Source organism: Grammomys surdaster, unplaced genomic scaffold (assembly GCF_004785775.1).
Source record: "Grammomys surdaster isolate TR1022 unplaced genomic scaffold, NIH_TR_1.0 279, whole genome shotgun sequence".
Lineage (NCBI taxonomy): Eukaryota > Metazoa > Chordata > Mammalia > Rodentia > Muridae > Grammomys > Grammomys surdaster.
In genome coordinates, this window is record NW_021604720.1 from 9,209,023 (window position 1) to 9,226,891 (window position 17,869).

Here is a 17,869-nt window from a genome sequence, read left to right on the forward strand (position 1 = left end):
GAGTGCCATTAAGGGGAAATTACAAGAATTAGGAGCTTACGTGGGTAAGTTGATACTCGTCATTCGCCTCAGTATAATGTCAGGCTTGTAACTGACTGATGTCTGAGTGACTCTGCCCAAAAGCTCTTTGGGTGGTCTACCTTGAAATCCCAGGTTTCCTCTACCCCCCTTTCATTGAACCGTCTATAGCAGCACCCCGAGTTCCCTTCCTCCACCCCCATCTCCTGTCTAAGATGTTATTTTGAAACAGTCTAGGGTTTTTTTTTTCCCCCCTTCTGCCGAAGGTGTCGTTTTTTTCACCCATGTTTGTCCGAATCTTGTTCTGTTTTTCCTGTTGTTATTTTCGTCATGACCTTTAATTTGAGATCTCTCATTTTGGATATGAACGTTTGATGCTTCTGGCATTTTCCACAGAGCTGGTTCAGTAAGTTTTATGGTTTAAGTTTTTTTTTTTTTTTTAATGTACTTCCTACTCGAACCTGAAAATGGTGAGTTCATATTTGCCTCATTCCTCCCCCACCACCCCCAGAACGAGTGTTTACTCTGGGCTAGGCAGTATTTAGCTATTACACATCTAAAATAAAACTCGTCATTAAAATGTAAATGATAATATCCCAGTTGTACAAATAGAAACAAAGGCTTTGGGTACTTGAGTAGGGTTGGGGGAAGACACCTGTCTGACTCCACTGATGGTGGCTTCGGGTGTAAATCATGGGTGCCTTAAGATAGTAACTCAGGGTCTAGGACCCTTACTGACCTCTGGAGTCAAACTTGTTTTCATGATAGTTTGAAGACTTGACATTACACGGTGCTTACACTTGGATTATATGACAGCAGTGAGTTTAAAAGGTTTTACTAGAACTCTTTACCAGGTTTTACTAGAACTCTTGGTCAAATTATTGTAGTTAAAAAAAAAAAGTTCCAGCCGGGTGGTGGTGGCGCAGGCCTTTAATCCCAGCACTTGGGAGGCAGAGGCAGGCGGATTTCTGAGTTCGAGGCCAGCCTGGTCTACAGAGTGAGTTCCAGGACAGCCAGGGCTACACAGAGAAACCCTGTCTCGAAAAACAAAACAAAAAAAAAAGGTTCCATCTAGAATGTTATCGATGAGACAGATAAAATAATGTTTTTAAAACTGGCTTCTCAGCTGGGAGGTGGTGACCCATGCCTTTAGTTCCAGCTCTGGATGCAGAGGCAGGTGTGTCTGTGAGTTCAAGGCCAGCCTACAGTCTACAGAGTGAGTTCCAGGATAGCCAGAGCTATACAGCGGAACCCTGTCTCAGAAAAACAAAACAAAAAACTACACTTTTTAGTATTTTGATTGTGAGAGCAGGGAAGTGGTTGTAAAGTAGTCATGTACTGAGCTGATACAATTATTTTAAGAAAAGGCATTAGTGATTTCCAGTAAAGTAGCTGCTGTGAAGTGTCAGCCTGACACAGGCTATTGTCATTTGCAAAGAAAGAACCTCAGTGGAGTAAATGCCACTACCAGATTGGCCTGTGGGATTTATTGAAATGAGAGGGCCCAGTTTACTGTGCATGGTACCCTGTTTTGGTGTAGCTGGGTGCTTTAAGAAAGCAGGCAGAGTAGGCCAGTAAGCAGCACTCCTCCATGGTCTCTGCATTCCTTCCGGCCTCCAGGTTTCTGCCTTGAGCTCCTGACCTAATTTCCCAGATGATGGACCATATGTTGTAAGATGAAATAAACAACTTTCCTCACTAAGTACCTTTTAGTACCTTTTGGTCACAGTGTTTTATCATAGTAGTGGAAAACTTTTTTTTTTTTTTTTTTTTTTTTGGTTTTACAAGACAGGGTTTCTCTTATAGCCCAGACTGTCCTGGAACTCACTCTGTAGACCAGGCTGGCCTCGAATTCAGAAATCCGCCTACCTCTGCCTCCCGAGTGCTGGGATTAAAGGCGTGCGCCACCACCGCCCGCCCAGCGGAACTAGCACTTTCTAAGTGACCACTACACATTACATTATGCCAAGGTAAAAGGCGGTTGTATGGGTGGATTTTCTTGTAACAGTACAAAGAGTTAGTTGGTGGTTTTTTTTGTTTTGTTTTTGGTTTTTCGAGTAGTTGGTGTCTTTATTGCTAATAAATTACTGCTTGAGTTTCAGTGTAGTATCATAGAAGGATATCCACAAGGTCTAGAAAAGCTATTAAAATACTCTAAAGTACATAATTTATGGGACTAGATTTTTTTTACATTCCTCAGTATTAAACAACTTTATCACAGATTAAATGCAGAAAACAGATTAGAGTTCACTTGTCTTCTAGACACAGTATAAAAGACATTTATGGAAGTAGAAAACAAGGCCATCCTCAGAACTGTGGATTTTGTTTGTCTGGGAAACTTTAGCTTCTAGAAAAACCATTAAATTAATATAATTTGGCTATTAGCCTATAATTTGTACACTGATAATTAAATCCTTTAAAAATTCTCCATTTTGAATTCATATGGTTAATATTAGTAGTTCATATCAATCAGAGGGAACCTGAGACTGAACAAGATAAGAATTACTAGTTCATACATGACGGTAGGTGGATTTTAGGTTATTTCAGGATTGATGTAAGACTCCTCATGGTTATGAAAATGGAGTTGAACCACAATTGTGTTCATTGTAATTGTTTTTTCTTTAATACTTAGTGTCAGCTGTGAGATGTCCACTGCACATGTATAACTGTGTTAGTTGATGGCCAGGGTAACATCCATGTGTGTCACTGAGATACATTCAGTCCTGTCTGTCACTGAGTTTCAGATTTTTTTTTTTTTTTTTTTTTTTGGTTTTTCGAGACAGGGTTTCTCTGTATAGCTCTGGCTGTCCTGGAACTCACTCTGTAGACCAGGCAGGCCTCGAACTCAGAAATCTGCCTGCCACTGCCTCCCAAGTGCTGGGATTAAAGGCGTATGCACCGCCCGGCCAATTTCAGAAATTCTAAGAGATTTTTAAGTTTTTAAAACATTCCCTTATAGTTGTGCTTCTTTCTGAAAATACTGCTGGGATGGGTGACAGCATTACTATTCTTTATAAATAAGCAGATGTGGAGAGAGCTGAGGTAGAGGTGGTCAGCAGAGTGATGCTTGGGAGCTCAGGTTTGGGGTCCTTGGTGCTTGTGTTAAACTTTGTAAAAGTCCTTAAGTATGCATGAGAACCAGAGTCTTTGTGGAGTGCCAACGAGTCTTCACATTTGATCAGCTTCTTCCCTTCTGCTGCTTCTCAGACTTTTCTTCTATGGCCCCGCCTTTCCTCCTCCGTCTTTGCTTAAACCTAGGACCGCTGTAAACTCTTAGCACCATTACACTCCCAAATTGGACATTCCTTAAGATGCACAGTTTCATGTTGGGTTCTGGTGGAAAGCCTGCAGTTTAATATCCGTCAGTTGAGTTAACAGACTTCATTCTTTAACTCTTTGAAGTAAGACAGTCTTTTTTTTTTTTTTTTTTTTTTACGTTTGTAGTTAGTTACTTTTTTGTAGATGCATATATTTCACTGTCCAGAACAAGATGGCTTTTGTTTTCAGGATTTTACTCTTTGAGATGGGGTCTCATACCGTGCCACTCAAGCTGGTTTGCTCTCATCATATAGCTTGTGCCAGCCTCAAACTGATCCTCCTGTTTCAGTCTCCTGGGTAATAAATAGGGTTACAGTCACGCCCCACTAGTAGTCACAGTTTCTCATATTTCTTTATGCTCAAAAAGAATCCCAGAGCTCTGGAAGGTTATGCAAACAATTCCTCAATAAATATTTGAGTATTTTTCAAAGTGGGGTACAAAAAAGAACCCCTTTCCTTTAAAGCAAGCAGTAAGGAAAGTCTCAGCTGTGCTCAGGTGGAATAGTCCAGTAGTGTGGCTGTTGACAGTTGAGTTTTCATTCACATGCTTGAGGTGAGAGCTTCTCCGAACCTTCCCAGTGGTTACTGTTGTCTTCTAGCCATCCCCAGTATGCTAATTTGAATGTATTTCAGAGATCTCTCTGGACACTGGAAGAATATTTTATGACCACATGATAATTTTGCATTAGATTCTTAACTTTCATTGTATTGTCTACTGAGAAGACAATGTGAATTTTAAAGACTTTGCTGAGAAATGATTGATAGTTTATGTCACACATATTTGAAGTGTGTTTGTATATAAGTGCATTTGGCATGTCTTGATGTGTATCCTCCCAAAACGTCACCAGTCAGTTTGATAAGTCTACTGGACTTGGTATAGCTCACTGGAGACTGCCTAACTAACATTATGCAGAGAATCCATTGTCTGAATCATTAGCATCTCTTAAAAAAAAAGTATAATCTCCTTTTCCTAAATTTACAGTAGCTACTCAGGCTTTGTAACCTGTTCTTAGCCTTTCCTTGTCACCATTCTATACCAAGACAACCACTGACTGATCTTATAAAATTTTGGAAATACAAATGGATATAGTGACAGCAATCATTTCATTGGTACTGTGAAAGAAAAATAACCAGCGCTTTATCTGTTTATCCTGACTTACTAGTGTTGGATCATAGTATGACATATAAACAAGGATTAGCTTATTTATTACAAGTATAATGGGAGCTTTTTTGAAATTTTAGCAAAACAAAGATTGACCACTTGTTACTTACCTTTTCTCACTTACTGCGTGCTTCCTTGAAATACTGCCTTCTCTTTTTGTCCAGCTTCTATATTAGAGTTTGGAGTCTTTTCTGTTTTTAAAATTATTTATTTACTTTATGTGCATTGGTGTTTTGCCTGCATGTATGTCAGTGTGAGGGTGTTGAATCCCCTAGAACTGGAGTTACAGACAGTTTTGAGCTGCCATATATGTGCTAGGAATTTAACCCAGGTCCTCGGGAAGAACAGCCAGTGCTTTTAACAGTTGAGCCATCTTTCCAGCCCCTAGATGTTTTTCCCTTGAAACAAGTTTCTGGCAGATAAACCTTTCTGTTTATGTAGAAATTATGAGTATTTTAGTTGTTAAGGGAATTTTAATAAAGACGTGCTTGAGGCTGAGTGTGGAGGTGTCTGTCAGTCGTCTCAGTGTTTGGTAGGGCATACGGAGGAAGATCATGAGTTTTAAGGCAGCACCCCCATGGGATGGAGGCAGACACGCACACACCTACTTTTCTCAAAAAGAATTAGGTTTCCTCCTGACTTTGCTTCTTTATTAAAATGTTCTTGGTCTTTTTACCTGCAGTCATTGTGTAGGGTTGCCACTGTCAGGATGAATGAAGTCGAGTTGCCATTCAGCTTTTTTCCATCCTTTGGTACTAATAATTGAACTCTTGGCATTGTACATGCTATAGAGTTTTGTATAGTTTTAGTGTGTGTGATATTTCTAGTTTATAACATGGAGTAATGGAAGTCTACGTTTACTGAGTAAAAGTATATTCTCTAGTGACATGAATACTGTTTTGAACAGAAAACTAAACAATGCAATTATTGGGGACATATATATATATATATATATATATATATATATATATATATATATCTTTCTAGAAGTGTCTGAAGTTGACATTAAAAAGATTTCTTTCTCCATTTTCCCAATTGATTGCATGACCCAGTATGCCTAGTTTTATGACTAGAAATGCATCGGTTTTTTTCCAGTTCCTGGCCTTTTAAAAATGGAAACACTTGTGGGATAAAGGGGAAAAATGGTAGCTGAGTTGTCTTGTGTACCTTCTGTTAGAGTGAGGTATAATTCATATCAACTTCTCTGTTTTCAAGCACATTGATGTTGAGCAAAAACAAATATTGAGGAAACATTTAAAAGTTTGGTATACTTTTCCTTTTAAATAGATGAAGAACTTCCTGATTACATTATGGTGATGGTGGCCAACAAGAAAAGTCAGGACCAAATGACAGAGGACCTGTCCCTGTTTCTAGGGAACAACACAATTCGATTCACCGTATGGTATGTTTCTGAATGTCTGTGCCTCGGAGCAAAGTCAGAGTTGGTATTCTGTCTAGAAAGAGGTGCTCAGAGAGTCTGAGGTTCATCATGGAGAGGCTGGCTGTGAACTGTAAAGCACAGTCTCTAGAAGGTTCTCCATCTGTAAGTGGGACTTGTAAATCACCTGCATATGTAATTGTGAGGATAACCTAGCTAGTGCATACAGAGTGCATGCAGATATGCCTGCACCATAGGAGCCCTTGATATATGGTAGGCTTGTTTGTATCTGTCACCTTCTACAGTTCATCATCGCCACTAATCCCACGCATAGCAAGCACAACCACTTTCAGTGAACATCACATTTTGAGGTAGGCTGGCTTTTGTCTTTTATGGGGAAGTTTTGTTTCATTTTCATTTTGTTTTTGGTTTTATTTTAAGCTGTTTTTCTTTTTCTGACACATGCATGGCCCCATTTGACAAACATATCAGTCACTTTTCACAGTTTGGAATATGAGCGACTTGATTCTTTCATATAAATGACTCATGATTTGGACTACCCTTTATCAAACCACATGTGCCCTCAGGTGAGGATAAGCATATGATTGAGTTTAAAAAGGCCAGCTTTGGTTGTCAGGCTTAAGGCAGAGTGAGGAAGGGGAAGGATCATGATATGGCTGACTCAGATAGAAATACTCATCAGAGGGCCCACAGACTAGAAACCCATCAGCTGCAGCAAAAGCTGATGGAGCAGAGGCTGGTGAGCACTTAGGCTGCTTAATCTGATGGGAGGGAGGCGCCGGGGGAGGTGGTGCCTGCTCACTGCTGGCCTCCTGATGAAAGTCTCCATAGTCTCTTTGGCAACTGCATATGATGATACTACTTTGAAAATCTGTGCCAAATTTTCTGCTTTATACTACTCAGTTTCGGAGACATTATTAAGAGTACAGTGATCCTTATGTATTAACACACTACTTCATTGTGGGTATGTACCCTGTTTAATATAGTTTGTTCTCAGATACTCATGGTGTTTTTGACTGAGGAAATTATACTGTGATTGTGAACACTTCTTTTTTAAAGTAGTCAGTGGTCCAAGAATTTGTTTTGTTTCATAAGCATTGTTGTGACCTGGCCTTTGGTTAAACCTTTAGATCACTTTGGGTTTTCAGTCCAGCTAATCTAAATCAGAAGGTTGACATGGTAGGTTCTTTTTCAGATTACATGACTGTGTAAGACAGATTTCTTAAACCAGTATACCATTTACTGAATCTGAACTTAAAATCAAAATGAGTTTCTCATCTTGCTATAAATGCAGTTTCACATGTACTGTCGCAAGGAATCATTGCTTCACTGGTCCTTTCACCAGTGTTCACTAGTGTTAAACAGACTATCCTGATTTTTATTTTGTTTTTTTTTGTTAGTATATGTATGTGTTTGCATATGTAGATACACAAGATGTGTGTGTGTGTGTGTGTGTGTATTTATATCTGTAGGCCTGTATTTGACACTGGTGTCTTGCTGGATCATGCCCCACTTTGTTGAGACGGGGTCTCTGACTGAACCCAGAGCTCACCAGTTATGTTTAGTCTATTTAGACAGCTTGTCCCAAGGTCCTGCCTCTGCCTTATGAGTGCTGGTATTACAGGTGGCTTCCAACACCCAGCTTCTTCATGGCCTCGGGGAATCTACTCTGTTAGTCACATCTGAACCTAGTGTGTAAAGTCGAGTGTTGTCATGTGACTGCCATCCCCTGTCCTTCCCCTCTTCCCCAAGCCCAGCCCTATTCTGGTGTTTTTTTGGGTTTTGTTTTTTTTGCTGTCAGTTTTATAACTTTACAGTGTTACACTGAGGTCTCCCCACTCCATCCTGGTTTTTTTTTTTTTTTAAACATTGAAATAATTGTGTCCATGAGGAAACTGACATGTGAATGAAGCCTAAATGAAACAATAGGAAACTCTGGTGTTTGTGAGGGGATTTTGGAAGGATGGCTATGCAAAACTGCCTTCTATGTAGCTGTTAAGAAGGGTTATACTAAAGCAAAGTTGTAGCCTGTTTGCTTAATTTTGAAAATAAGAGTTATAGTAAAGTTGGATAGCATATTTTAAAATTCTTTTATTTACTTTATTCATCTTTCATAATTACATTGTCCAAGAAGCCAGATAAATAGTTAAAATAGTAACTGCTAGATTAGGATGTGTAGATCATAGGAAGACTATGTGCTTAGCATGTATACATAGTCCTTAGTTTAACCCTGTAGAGAGGGCGAGGGAGGACGGCAGAGAGAGAAAACACACACACACACACACACACACACACACACACACACACACACACAAGACTGCTGTGATAAGCAGTATTATATGTTTGAGATACTTTTCTTGTTTTACTATAAGCTGTTTTGACCTTTAGTTCCTAGGAAGCAAGTTTTTTTTTTTTTTTTTAAATCAAGACTTGTCAAGAAAAAAAAAAAGAAAAAAAGACTTGTCAGGTGATGTTTTTGTCTTTTTTGGTTCTGGTTCTGAGGGTTGAACCAGGGCCTTGTGTGTGTTCATTTCTAACATTCTGTTTTGGATCTGCTGACACAGTGTAATCCTAGCTACCTAGGAGGCTGAGGGGAGAGGTTCACAAGTTCAAGGCCAGCTTAGGCAACTTAGACCCTGTCTCAAAAAGTAACAAGAGAGCTGTGGGTGTGTATCAATGACATTAGAGTGCTTGCATGGTGTGCATAGGCTATAGGTTCAATTCCTAGTACTCTAGCTGCTATGCTGCTGAGCTGTCTTTCCTATCCTGGGGAGGCAGGGTGGGGATGCTGCTGCTGCTGCTGCTGCTGCTGCTGCTCCTCCTCCTCCTCCTCCTCCTCCTCCTCCTCCTCCTCCTCCTCCTCTTCCTCTTCCTCCTCCTCGTCTTCCAGAAGATAAATGTTGAAAAGTAATTTTTTTTTATTCTGGTATTCATGTAAGGCCTTTAAAAGAAAACATGATGTTTGATTGGAAAGTTTGGTTTAGTATCATTAAATACCGTTAAAAGAACTAATCTCGATGTAATGTCATTAGATTTAGAGTGGCAATTGAAATGAAATTTTTGTTAAGGAAGGTTTTGTTTTGTTTTTTGTTTTTTTAGGCTCCATGGTGTATTAGATAAACTTCGCTCTGTTACAACTGGTAAGATATGTAAAATTGACAGCTTTTGAAATTTCTGCTTGTTACAGCACGTGATCCTTTATTAAGTCATTCATTTATGCTTCTGTTGGAAGAGCATTGGTAACTTTAAAGAGTTTTAGTGGTTCATTTAAACTGAAAGAACAATCAACTTACTGTGATTTAACAGTGATGAGCAAGACAGGGCCGTGTGTCTGAAGGAAGTAATCACGAATGTGTACGGGCTTTAGTCTTAAAAGTACCTCACTGCTTTATCATTGAAAAGTGTCTGAATGTCTGGTGATGATAAACCACACAGACTATTAGGATGTGTAAGAATTCAGCTACTAAAAGCAGTGTGAAATGAGATGGGAACTCACACAAGAGTCTCCTGGAATTTAAAACATAAGTGCCCATATTCTCAGGTGCCTTTAACCCCTAGTGCTTAAAAATCTACTTTAAAGTCTCTTAAACTCCAGCTCTGCTTTTAAACTGTCCCACTTGAGGAGCTAGAGAGATAACTCAATTGGTAGAGTGCTTGCCTAGCATGCAAGAAGCCCCAGGTTTAGTCCCTACCACTGAAAACACTTCAGAAAGTGGTACTTGCCCAGAATCCCAATACTCCAGAGGTGGAGCCAGGAGTTCAAGGCCATCCTTTCTAGTCTATCCGGTCAGCCTGGGCTTCATGAGACTAGTTTTTGCTTTTTTTTTTTTTTAAGACAAACTTTTAAGTTATTAATTAAAAGAAAGTATTTTCTGTATTAAATGTACTGTTTTTTTTAATTGATGAGGGAAGGCAGGATAAAGAAAGGATTACCAGGACCATGTGTTCTCTTTGCAGAGCCCTCTAGTCTAAAGTCTCCTGATACCAGCATCTTTGATAGTAACGTGCCTTCAAACAAGAACAGTTTTAGTCGGGGAGATGAGAGAAGGCACGAAGCTGCTGTCCCTCCCCTTGCTGTTTCTAGCTCTAGACCTGAAAAAAGGGATTCCAGAGTTTCTACAAGTTCACAGGAGCAGAAATCCACTAATGTCAGGTAAAAGTCCAGTATCTACTACGACCAGATGGGTGTGTTGGATGTTACACTTACGTTAATTATTATGTCTGTTAGTTCCTATTTTCAGCAATTTTTGGAAATAGTGAAGTAATCGTGGACTAGATATTCCTTGTCATATGTTGTTATTACAAAATGTCTGACAGAACATCTTGGAAGAGGAGGAGGAACTTGTTTTTGGCTCAGTGTTCAGTGGGCTCTAAGTTTATAGCAGCAGACTAGATAGATAGAGTTCACGGTAGCAAAACCTTATGAAAGAGATTCCTAACATTGTCGTGGATGAAGGAGCAGAAAAACTGAACCAGAGCCTAGGTTGGATATTATCAGCAGTGGTCTATTCCTAGACACTAGTGGCCTGTGTCGGCCAGTTGGGCTCTACCTCCTAGAAGAATCCATAGTCTTAGCATAGTGAAGTAGGGATCAAGTATTCAATCCATGAACCTGTACGGAACATACACACGCACACACACACACACACACACACACATATATATATATATTAAAGTGTATAGATGTTTTGCCTGTATGTGTGTGGACCTTGTGCATATCTGGTGCCTCTAGAGGCCAGAAGAAGGCATAAGGGATCCCTTGGTGCTGGAGTTACAGATGGTTGTGCGTCACCATTTGGATGCTGGGACTCAAACTCAAATCCTCTGGAAAAGCAGAAAAGAATAACTAATTTGAAAGTAGTGAATATTTAAAAAGTCTCCGTACTTCCTCATTTAAATTTTTTTGAATAAACATTCTTTGAAGATTACCGGATAATGCTGTGTTTTTCTTTATTTATAGACATTCATATGATGATGGAGCTTCCACCCGGCTAATGTCAACAGTGAAACCTCTGAGGGAGCCAGCACCCTCTGAAGATGTGATTGATATCAAGCCAGAACCAGATGATCTCATTGATGAAGACCTCAATTTTGTCCAGGAGAATCCCTTATCTCAGAAAAAACCTACAGTGACACTTACATATGGTTCTTCTCGCCCTTCTATTGAAATTTATCGACCACCTGCAAGTAGAAATGCAGACACTGGTACTCACTTAAACAGGCTGCAACTTCATCAGCAGCAAAGCAGTGCTCACTCTGCCAAGCAGCTGGATATACAGAGCAGTCAGGTATATGAAGCAGGACGGTTGTGTGACCCAGAAGTGCTTAGCAGCGTAGAAGACACTTATAGCCCCTTCTTCAGAAACAACTTGGATAAAATGAGTATTGAGGTTTGTATAGATGTATATAGATTCTGGCTCGATAGGCTAGAGTGGCAGTTGTAAATTCCAAATATAACTTACGTAACTAAACACATTGCGTGTTTGGCTTAAACAGTGTCCTCTTGGGCTGGCTCTCTAAAGGGGTTTTTAGGTCATGCACGTGTGCCTTGTGATTTTGGCATTTTGAGTTAGCTTTTCTTTTTTGTGTCTATGTAGATGTGTCGGTTTTAGCTTTAAGCAACCACGTAACTCCCTTTTAATATTTTCCGTAACAGTTCTGTGTGCTACTGTTATAAAATAAATTTAAAGTTCTTTTGAGTTAGCTATTTGAGGAGACATTTTCATTTTTTATAAGAAAGCCAGTCCTTTCAGTTACTAAGATCATCTTAAAGTGAAAACAAATATTTTTGTGGTAGAACTTCGTTTTCAATGCAAGGTAAGCTTAAATTTATCTCATTGTAGGATGAAAACTTTCGGAAGAGAAAGTTGCCTGTGGTAAGTTCAGTTGTTAAAGTAAAAAGATTTAGCCATGATGGAGAAGAGGAGGAAGATGATGAGGATTATGGGACCCGGATAGGAAGCTTGTCCAGCAGCGTGTCAGTACCAGCAAAGCCTGAGAGGAGGTATGTGACCATAGCTGTAAATCAGTCCTAAACTGCTTGTGCAGCTGCAGGGTTTTGTTGGATTGTTTCTTTGATTGTGCTGGGGAAGAAACCTGGGGGCTGTGCTTGCTACTGGTAGATAAGGGCTCTGGTCCTAAGCTGTCTGACAGCATCACCTAACGGAGGAGGGCTTGCTTAAACTTGGAGAGAATTGCAAAGACTACTAGAAATTAATGAGGGAAAAAGTGTTAATACAGAGTCATCTTTTAAAAAGCTGTAGGGTTCCAGTCTAATTGACATGTTCTAAAAACTATAACTGCTATGTTTAAAACAGGCTATGTAGTAACAGTATAGTAGATAGTTAGCATGTAAACAACTGAAATTTAAAACATTATAAAAACACCTTTTCTTAAAACTCTTTTAGACCTTCTCTTCCACCTTCTAAACAAGCTAACAAGAATCTAATTTTGAAGGCTATCTCTGAAGCTCAAGAGTCTGTAACAAAAACAACTAACTATTCTGCAGGTAATTTCAATGTAGTATGTTTGTACTGGTAAGAGATTGCTTCTTTAAGTTGAGCATGCTTAATGTGTAAAGTAAAGGTTCCTATTAGATACCAAAACCAGAATCAAATTCTTCTAGAAGCATGGTTTTAAAAGATTTCACCAGTTTGAGAAACTTGTCATAGGAGTTCTTTGAGCATAGTACATTCTGGCATGTATAAACTTGATACTACCCACAAATTATAAAGGGGATTTTTGAAAAATATGAGACTTCATATTAATACCATTTAATACAATATTGTATATGGACTTATGTATAAAAGGAAAAAAATTGGATAATAACAGTTCCTAAGGTAGATAAATCTTTATTTACTTTTTTGCTGTGCTGGCAGATTGAACTCATGGCCTTATACATGCTTTGAAAACCCTGTTCCACTGAATCACATCCCTGGACCCAAGAAAGACATTCGTTTAAACTACTATATGATACACCAGTCTCTTCCTTTGGTGGGACCTGGTAATAGAATGCCAGGCAGAAAATGGTTATGCTCTTACCCTAATTAAAATAGAAACTCTAAAATCATTTGATGTCAAATATTGAGGTGTCATGTTTTTATAACAAATTTTTTTTTATAGAATGCTCATTCTAAACTGCAAATGGTGAGTGTTTTGTGTTGCTGCTACATGTTGTGCACCTTTTCATTTGCTGGAGCCAGTGTAAAATTTTGTGGTACTAAGCTGATAGAAATTATCAACTCTGAAATTATCTTTAAGTTTTTACTATGAATTTGGTAGATGTCCTCACAGCATTCTTCTGCTTGCCCTTTGTCACACGTCACGGTTTCTTGAATTGAAGTCAACAATTTTTGGTACTCATCTACCTTCTCATCTCTCACTTAACCTTGAATATCTGCCATTCAGTAGATTGTGACATACAGAAAAAAGGTGATCAGGTGAAAGCCTGCACCTGCTCTAACAGGTACCTCTCTATACTCACTCTTTTAATACAGCAGTGATACTGCTTAGAATAAGAATTTTAAAGGATTTCCATGACCTTGAAATACTTTTTTTTTTTTAGTTTTATGTTTATGAGTTTTTTTGCTTTCATGGAGGGCAGAAAAGAGCATTGGATCCCCTGGAATTGGAGCTACTGATGGTTATGACTCACCATGTAGACTAGAACCCTAGTCCTCTAGAAAAACAGCTGTTACAGAATTAATATGCCTTCCCACTGAGAAGTCATTTCAAGTACTCCCAAATTAATAAAGGATATCTTTATTGGTTCTGGCTGATGCACAAAAGGGAACTAGCCATGAACAGAGACGTTTACCAGCTTTGTAGCTGTGCTCTTAGGCTCTACATTCTGTACATGTGCTCATCCATAAATCATTTGGGGGCCTGGCTTCAAGTCTCATTTTTGAACAGTTTAGAGACAGGATGCTACAAGTCTGGCCATTTGGACAAATGAGAGATTTACACAGCAAACATATTGTCACAGTTGCTTAAGTCTATCGGGGTCGTGTGTGTGCCCCCATTACTCGTAGTTACTGAGGTAGGATTAAGCTTCCTGGGAAGAGAACCAGGACTTGATGGCAGAACCAGGAAAAGACTGGCTGTTACCCAGTGCTTTCCTGTTAAGAGCTGCCTATAGAAACCTGTTCTTTGCCTCTTTGCTGTGGGGATGGTTCTACCTGTAGGTGGTAAATCAGTACTGTCTCTTTTTGTTGTGGAAACAAAGCCTAATTGGCAGCATATTAGTGAAGAAATCTCTGGGGTGGGAGTTGGAGGTTGTTCTGTTTGTTTTGTTTGAAACATATTCTTACTTTGTAGCTTTGGTTGTCCTGGAGATCACTGTGTAGACTAGGCTGGCCTCAAACTCCAAGAGATCATCTTCCTATCTGCCTCCCAAGTGCTGAGATTAAAGGTGTGCACCACCACACCCCCACTCTTAGTGAAAAAATTGTGATAGAAACATTTTCTTAGCAAGTCTGAATTTTAATTATGTTAGAGCTATATAAAACTGTCCTTTCTACAGTTTCTAACAACCTTGGTTAACTAGTAATAATGACTCTTGAGTTATGTCAGTGTCATTCCTTGAGTAAATTCTTGGTATAACTTATCTCCCAAGCACGTTTAGTAGGCCCTCTATAACATCAGTTTATTGCTCCCAGTGTTTCCTAGGTCACACCCAGTGCTCTTAGTAACTGCCTTCAACTAGTTCAAAAGTAGAGTATTGGGCTGGAGAGATGGCCCAGCAGGTTAAGAAAGAGCACTAGCTGTTCTTCCAGAGAACCTGGGTTCAGTCCCAGTTCACAGGGATCCAACACACTTCTGACCTCCACAGATGCCAGACATATACATGGAACACATGCATGCATGTGGGCAAAACACATAGTTCTCAAAAGAAATTTTAAAAAGTACTTAGAGATTCCCATATCTCAAGAAATAACATTGAGCCTGGCTCTATATGCCTGTAATCCTAGCACTCGGGACATAGAGGCAAGAGATTAAGATCATTTTGAACTTAGTAGTAAACTTGAGACCAGCTTGGTCTACACAAAAGAATTTTTTAAAAATAGCATTTGAACCATTCATTCTTTGCCTGCTTAAGTTATAGTTTGAATCACTGGGAGAGCATGGATCACTGCATCTGGTTATTTTATACATGATATGTATACACACATATTATTCCGTAGTGTGCATGTGTGCATGCACCTTTGTTGGTTTGTTTTGTTTTGGGTTTTTGAAACAAGCTGTCACTATGTAGTCCAGTCTGACCCATAACTTACTGCAGTCCTATTGTGTTAACCTCCTGAGTGCTGAGATTCAAGCTTTAGAGGCTGCTTATACACAAGTAAGGCAAATAAGTTGAATGTCTTTCTTGGGAATACTGTAAAGAAAAACTGTAGTTCTTCTGTTTTGAATAACTTAACTGTTCTGAACCCAAGGATGGAATTTGTATTTAACATATGATAGTAATCATGGAGTTATGAAGTTGTACCCATGGGTGTATTTTCCTTCTTTTACTTTCATGTAAAGCTCCACAGAAACAGACACTTCCAGTTGCTCCCAGAACTCGAACTTCTCAAGAAGAATTGCTAGCAGAAATGGTCCAGGGGCAAAACAGGGCCCCCAGAATAAGTCCCCCTGTTAAAGAAGAGGAAGCAAATGGAGATAATACAGAAAAAATTCAAGGTAAGAGTTAACCATTTCACTCTTATACTTTACCCATGGGATACTAAATACTTTTCAGATAAGTCTTAATGGATACTTGTTGTACTATAAAGAAAGTGATGAATGGGGGACTCAAAGAATGAGTTATATGAACAACTGTACGCTGCCATGTGGATGCTGAGAACTGATCTCTAGTCTAAGCAACAAGTCCTCTTAGCTGTTGAGCCACCTCTCTTGCCTCACCCCACCTCCAGTGCTTTTAGAAAACATTTTCCCCTTGTTCTTACATAGCTTTTATTTACCTGTTTTCTTCTCTTAGGTTGCCTACTTACTACAGCATCTCACTCTTCCCCAAGCTGATCTGGCTAGAGTAATTTGGCAAATGATCTGGGCTTATCCTCTCCCTAGAACAGTTTTAATTTGTTTGTTTGTTTCCTATACTATTAGTTTCTAAAATTTCACTATGTCAGGCCTAAATGCTAGTCAGTCACATTAATCATTTTGGGGATGGGTAGTATATATCTATAGATACATCATTTACTTGAAAATCTGTTCTCTTCTGTGGGGGGAAATATTTTTTGTAAAATTTACTCTTGTTTTTATTGTCTGTCAAGTGGTTTTGCTTTCTTTGGATTTTGTTTTTGAAACAAAGTTTCACAATTTCACATTGGAATTGAAGTGGCTGTGTAGCCTTGGCTTGAGCTTGAGTCTGGCTATGGTCTTACTTTTCACTGCCCTCTGAGTGCTAAGACCACAGGCGGGTATCACCATGCCCAGCTCTCTGGTTTGTACTTTGCTTGTTTTACACTTTAACAGGTGTCCCTGACCCGTGGTTGTGTTGCTCTCAATAAAGCCATTGTAAAGTGGAATCAAGTTAAAAATACATTTAAATACTTTCTCTGCCTTCATAGCTTAGCTGCATCTTGTACCATAGAGTATCAGTATTGACTGCACAAGATTCATACAGTCACCATTCAGGAATGGTATTAATCCTGTGCAGTCAGCCACAGCAGCACTATGAGTTCACGAGTGCAGCTTTCCTGACGTGTCCAGGAAACAGTTTTGTTTTGGTCTCTGTCTTTAGAGTATGGAGAATTCACCATTATTTCTTACCTCTGCAACTATCCTTCTAGTCTAAGCCACTGTGATCTAGTCTAAGCCACTCCTCTAGATTATTGGGACAATGGCCTTCTTTCTCGTTCTCTTTACATTTTTAAAATATTAAAATTAGATAATTTTTTACTCTTTTGAACAGAAACCTGACTTCTCCACTCAGAACCCCTGGTGGTCCTTGTTCCACTCTCAGACCATCAACCATCAGTGTCTTCACGGGTCTCATCACCTGCCTCCCCTCACTCCCCTCTGGTACTCTGTTCTACCTCGACTCTTGTGTGTCGTATGTCTCCTTTCTACTTCTACATCTTCATTCTCATCCCCTCCCTCAAATTCCTTTTCTCCATCAGATGTATGAAAACTGAATCATTATTACATTTGAAGTCTGTCTTCAGGAAGTTCATTTGAGGCTTTTTGTGTGATGTCTGCAGCCAGTATTTGTCCATATATCTTCTACTTTTTGGGGGTTGTTAAAGCCATACCTATTACGACTCTTTCCTTCACCCCATCCTTAAATCATTGATCATATTTTAAGTGTGCAATATCTGTGCTCATTTCAGTGTATGTACACTGAGTAGATGTATCTTATGTATAAATGGTATTAACACACAGTAATTTAAGGATGATAGGATAGAATTTTATTTTATTTTATTTTATTTATTTTTTTGGTTTTTTGAGACAGGGTTCCTCTGTGTAGCCCTGGCTGTCCTGGAACTCACTCTGTAGACCAGGCTGGCCTGGAACTCAGAAATCTGCCTGCCTCTGCCTCCCAAGTGCTGGGATTAAAGGTGTGCACCACCACTGCCTGGCTATAGGATAGAAATTTAAATATTATTAATTTAACTGAAATTTTAATATTTTCTTTGAGTTCATTGAATAATTTGCAAACCAGTGCTACATTTTAAGTTTTACTAATTTTTGTGTGCTTTTTTTAAAAAATGGTCTCTCCAGAAGGAAAAACTATAAATGCATACACAAATGCTCTTAAATTTGTGATGGGGTTACATTCCAATAAACTCATGTCTTTTGTTTTTGTTTTTGTTTTTGTTTTCCCGAGACTGCTCTCACTATATAGCTCTGACTGTCCTGGAACTCACTATGTAGACTGTTTCTGACCTCAAACTCTCAGAGATTTCACCTGCTTCTGTCTCTGGCCTCCCCAGTGCTGGAATTAAAGGTGTGTACCACTATGCCTAGCT

The 17,869-nt window shown here is 39.2% G+C and overlaps 1 protein-coding gene across 4 annotated transcripts in view; it reads left to right on the forward strand.

The window, feature by feature from the left end:
* Nucleotides 1-17,869, forward strand: part of Zc3h14 (zinc finger CCCH-type containing 14) — a 40,013-nt gene that overhangs the window by 406 nt on the left and 21,738 nt on the right. For 2 of the 4 annotated variants that reach the window (XM_028777253.1, XM_028777256.1), the window contains exons 2-9: nucleotides 2-44; nucleotides 5,786-5,900; nucleotides 8,997-9,037; nucleotides 9,855-10,050; nucleotides 10,858-11,287; nucleotides 11,741-11,901; nucleotides 12,305-12,405; nucleotides 15,423-15,578. In XM_028777253.1, the coding sequence (XP_028633086.1) occupies nucleotides 2-44; nucleotides 5,786-5,900; nucleotides 8,997-9,037; nucleotides 9,855-10,050; nucleotides 10,858-11,287; nucleotides 11,741-11,901; nucleotides 12,305-12,405; nucleotides 15,423-15,578 (1,243 nt within the window). Of the gene's footprint in view, nucleotide 1; nucleotides 45-5,785; nucleotides 5,901-6,421; nucleotides 6,464-8,996; nucleotides 9,038-9,854; nucleotides 10,051-10,857; nucleotides 11,288-11,740; nucleotides 11,902-12,304; nucleotides 12,406-15,422; nucleotides 15,579-17,869 lie in introns of those variants that run through there. The other 2 variants (XM_028777254.1, XM_028777255.1) reach the window with 2 other exon arrangements.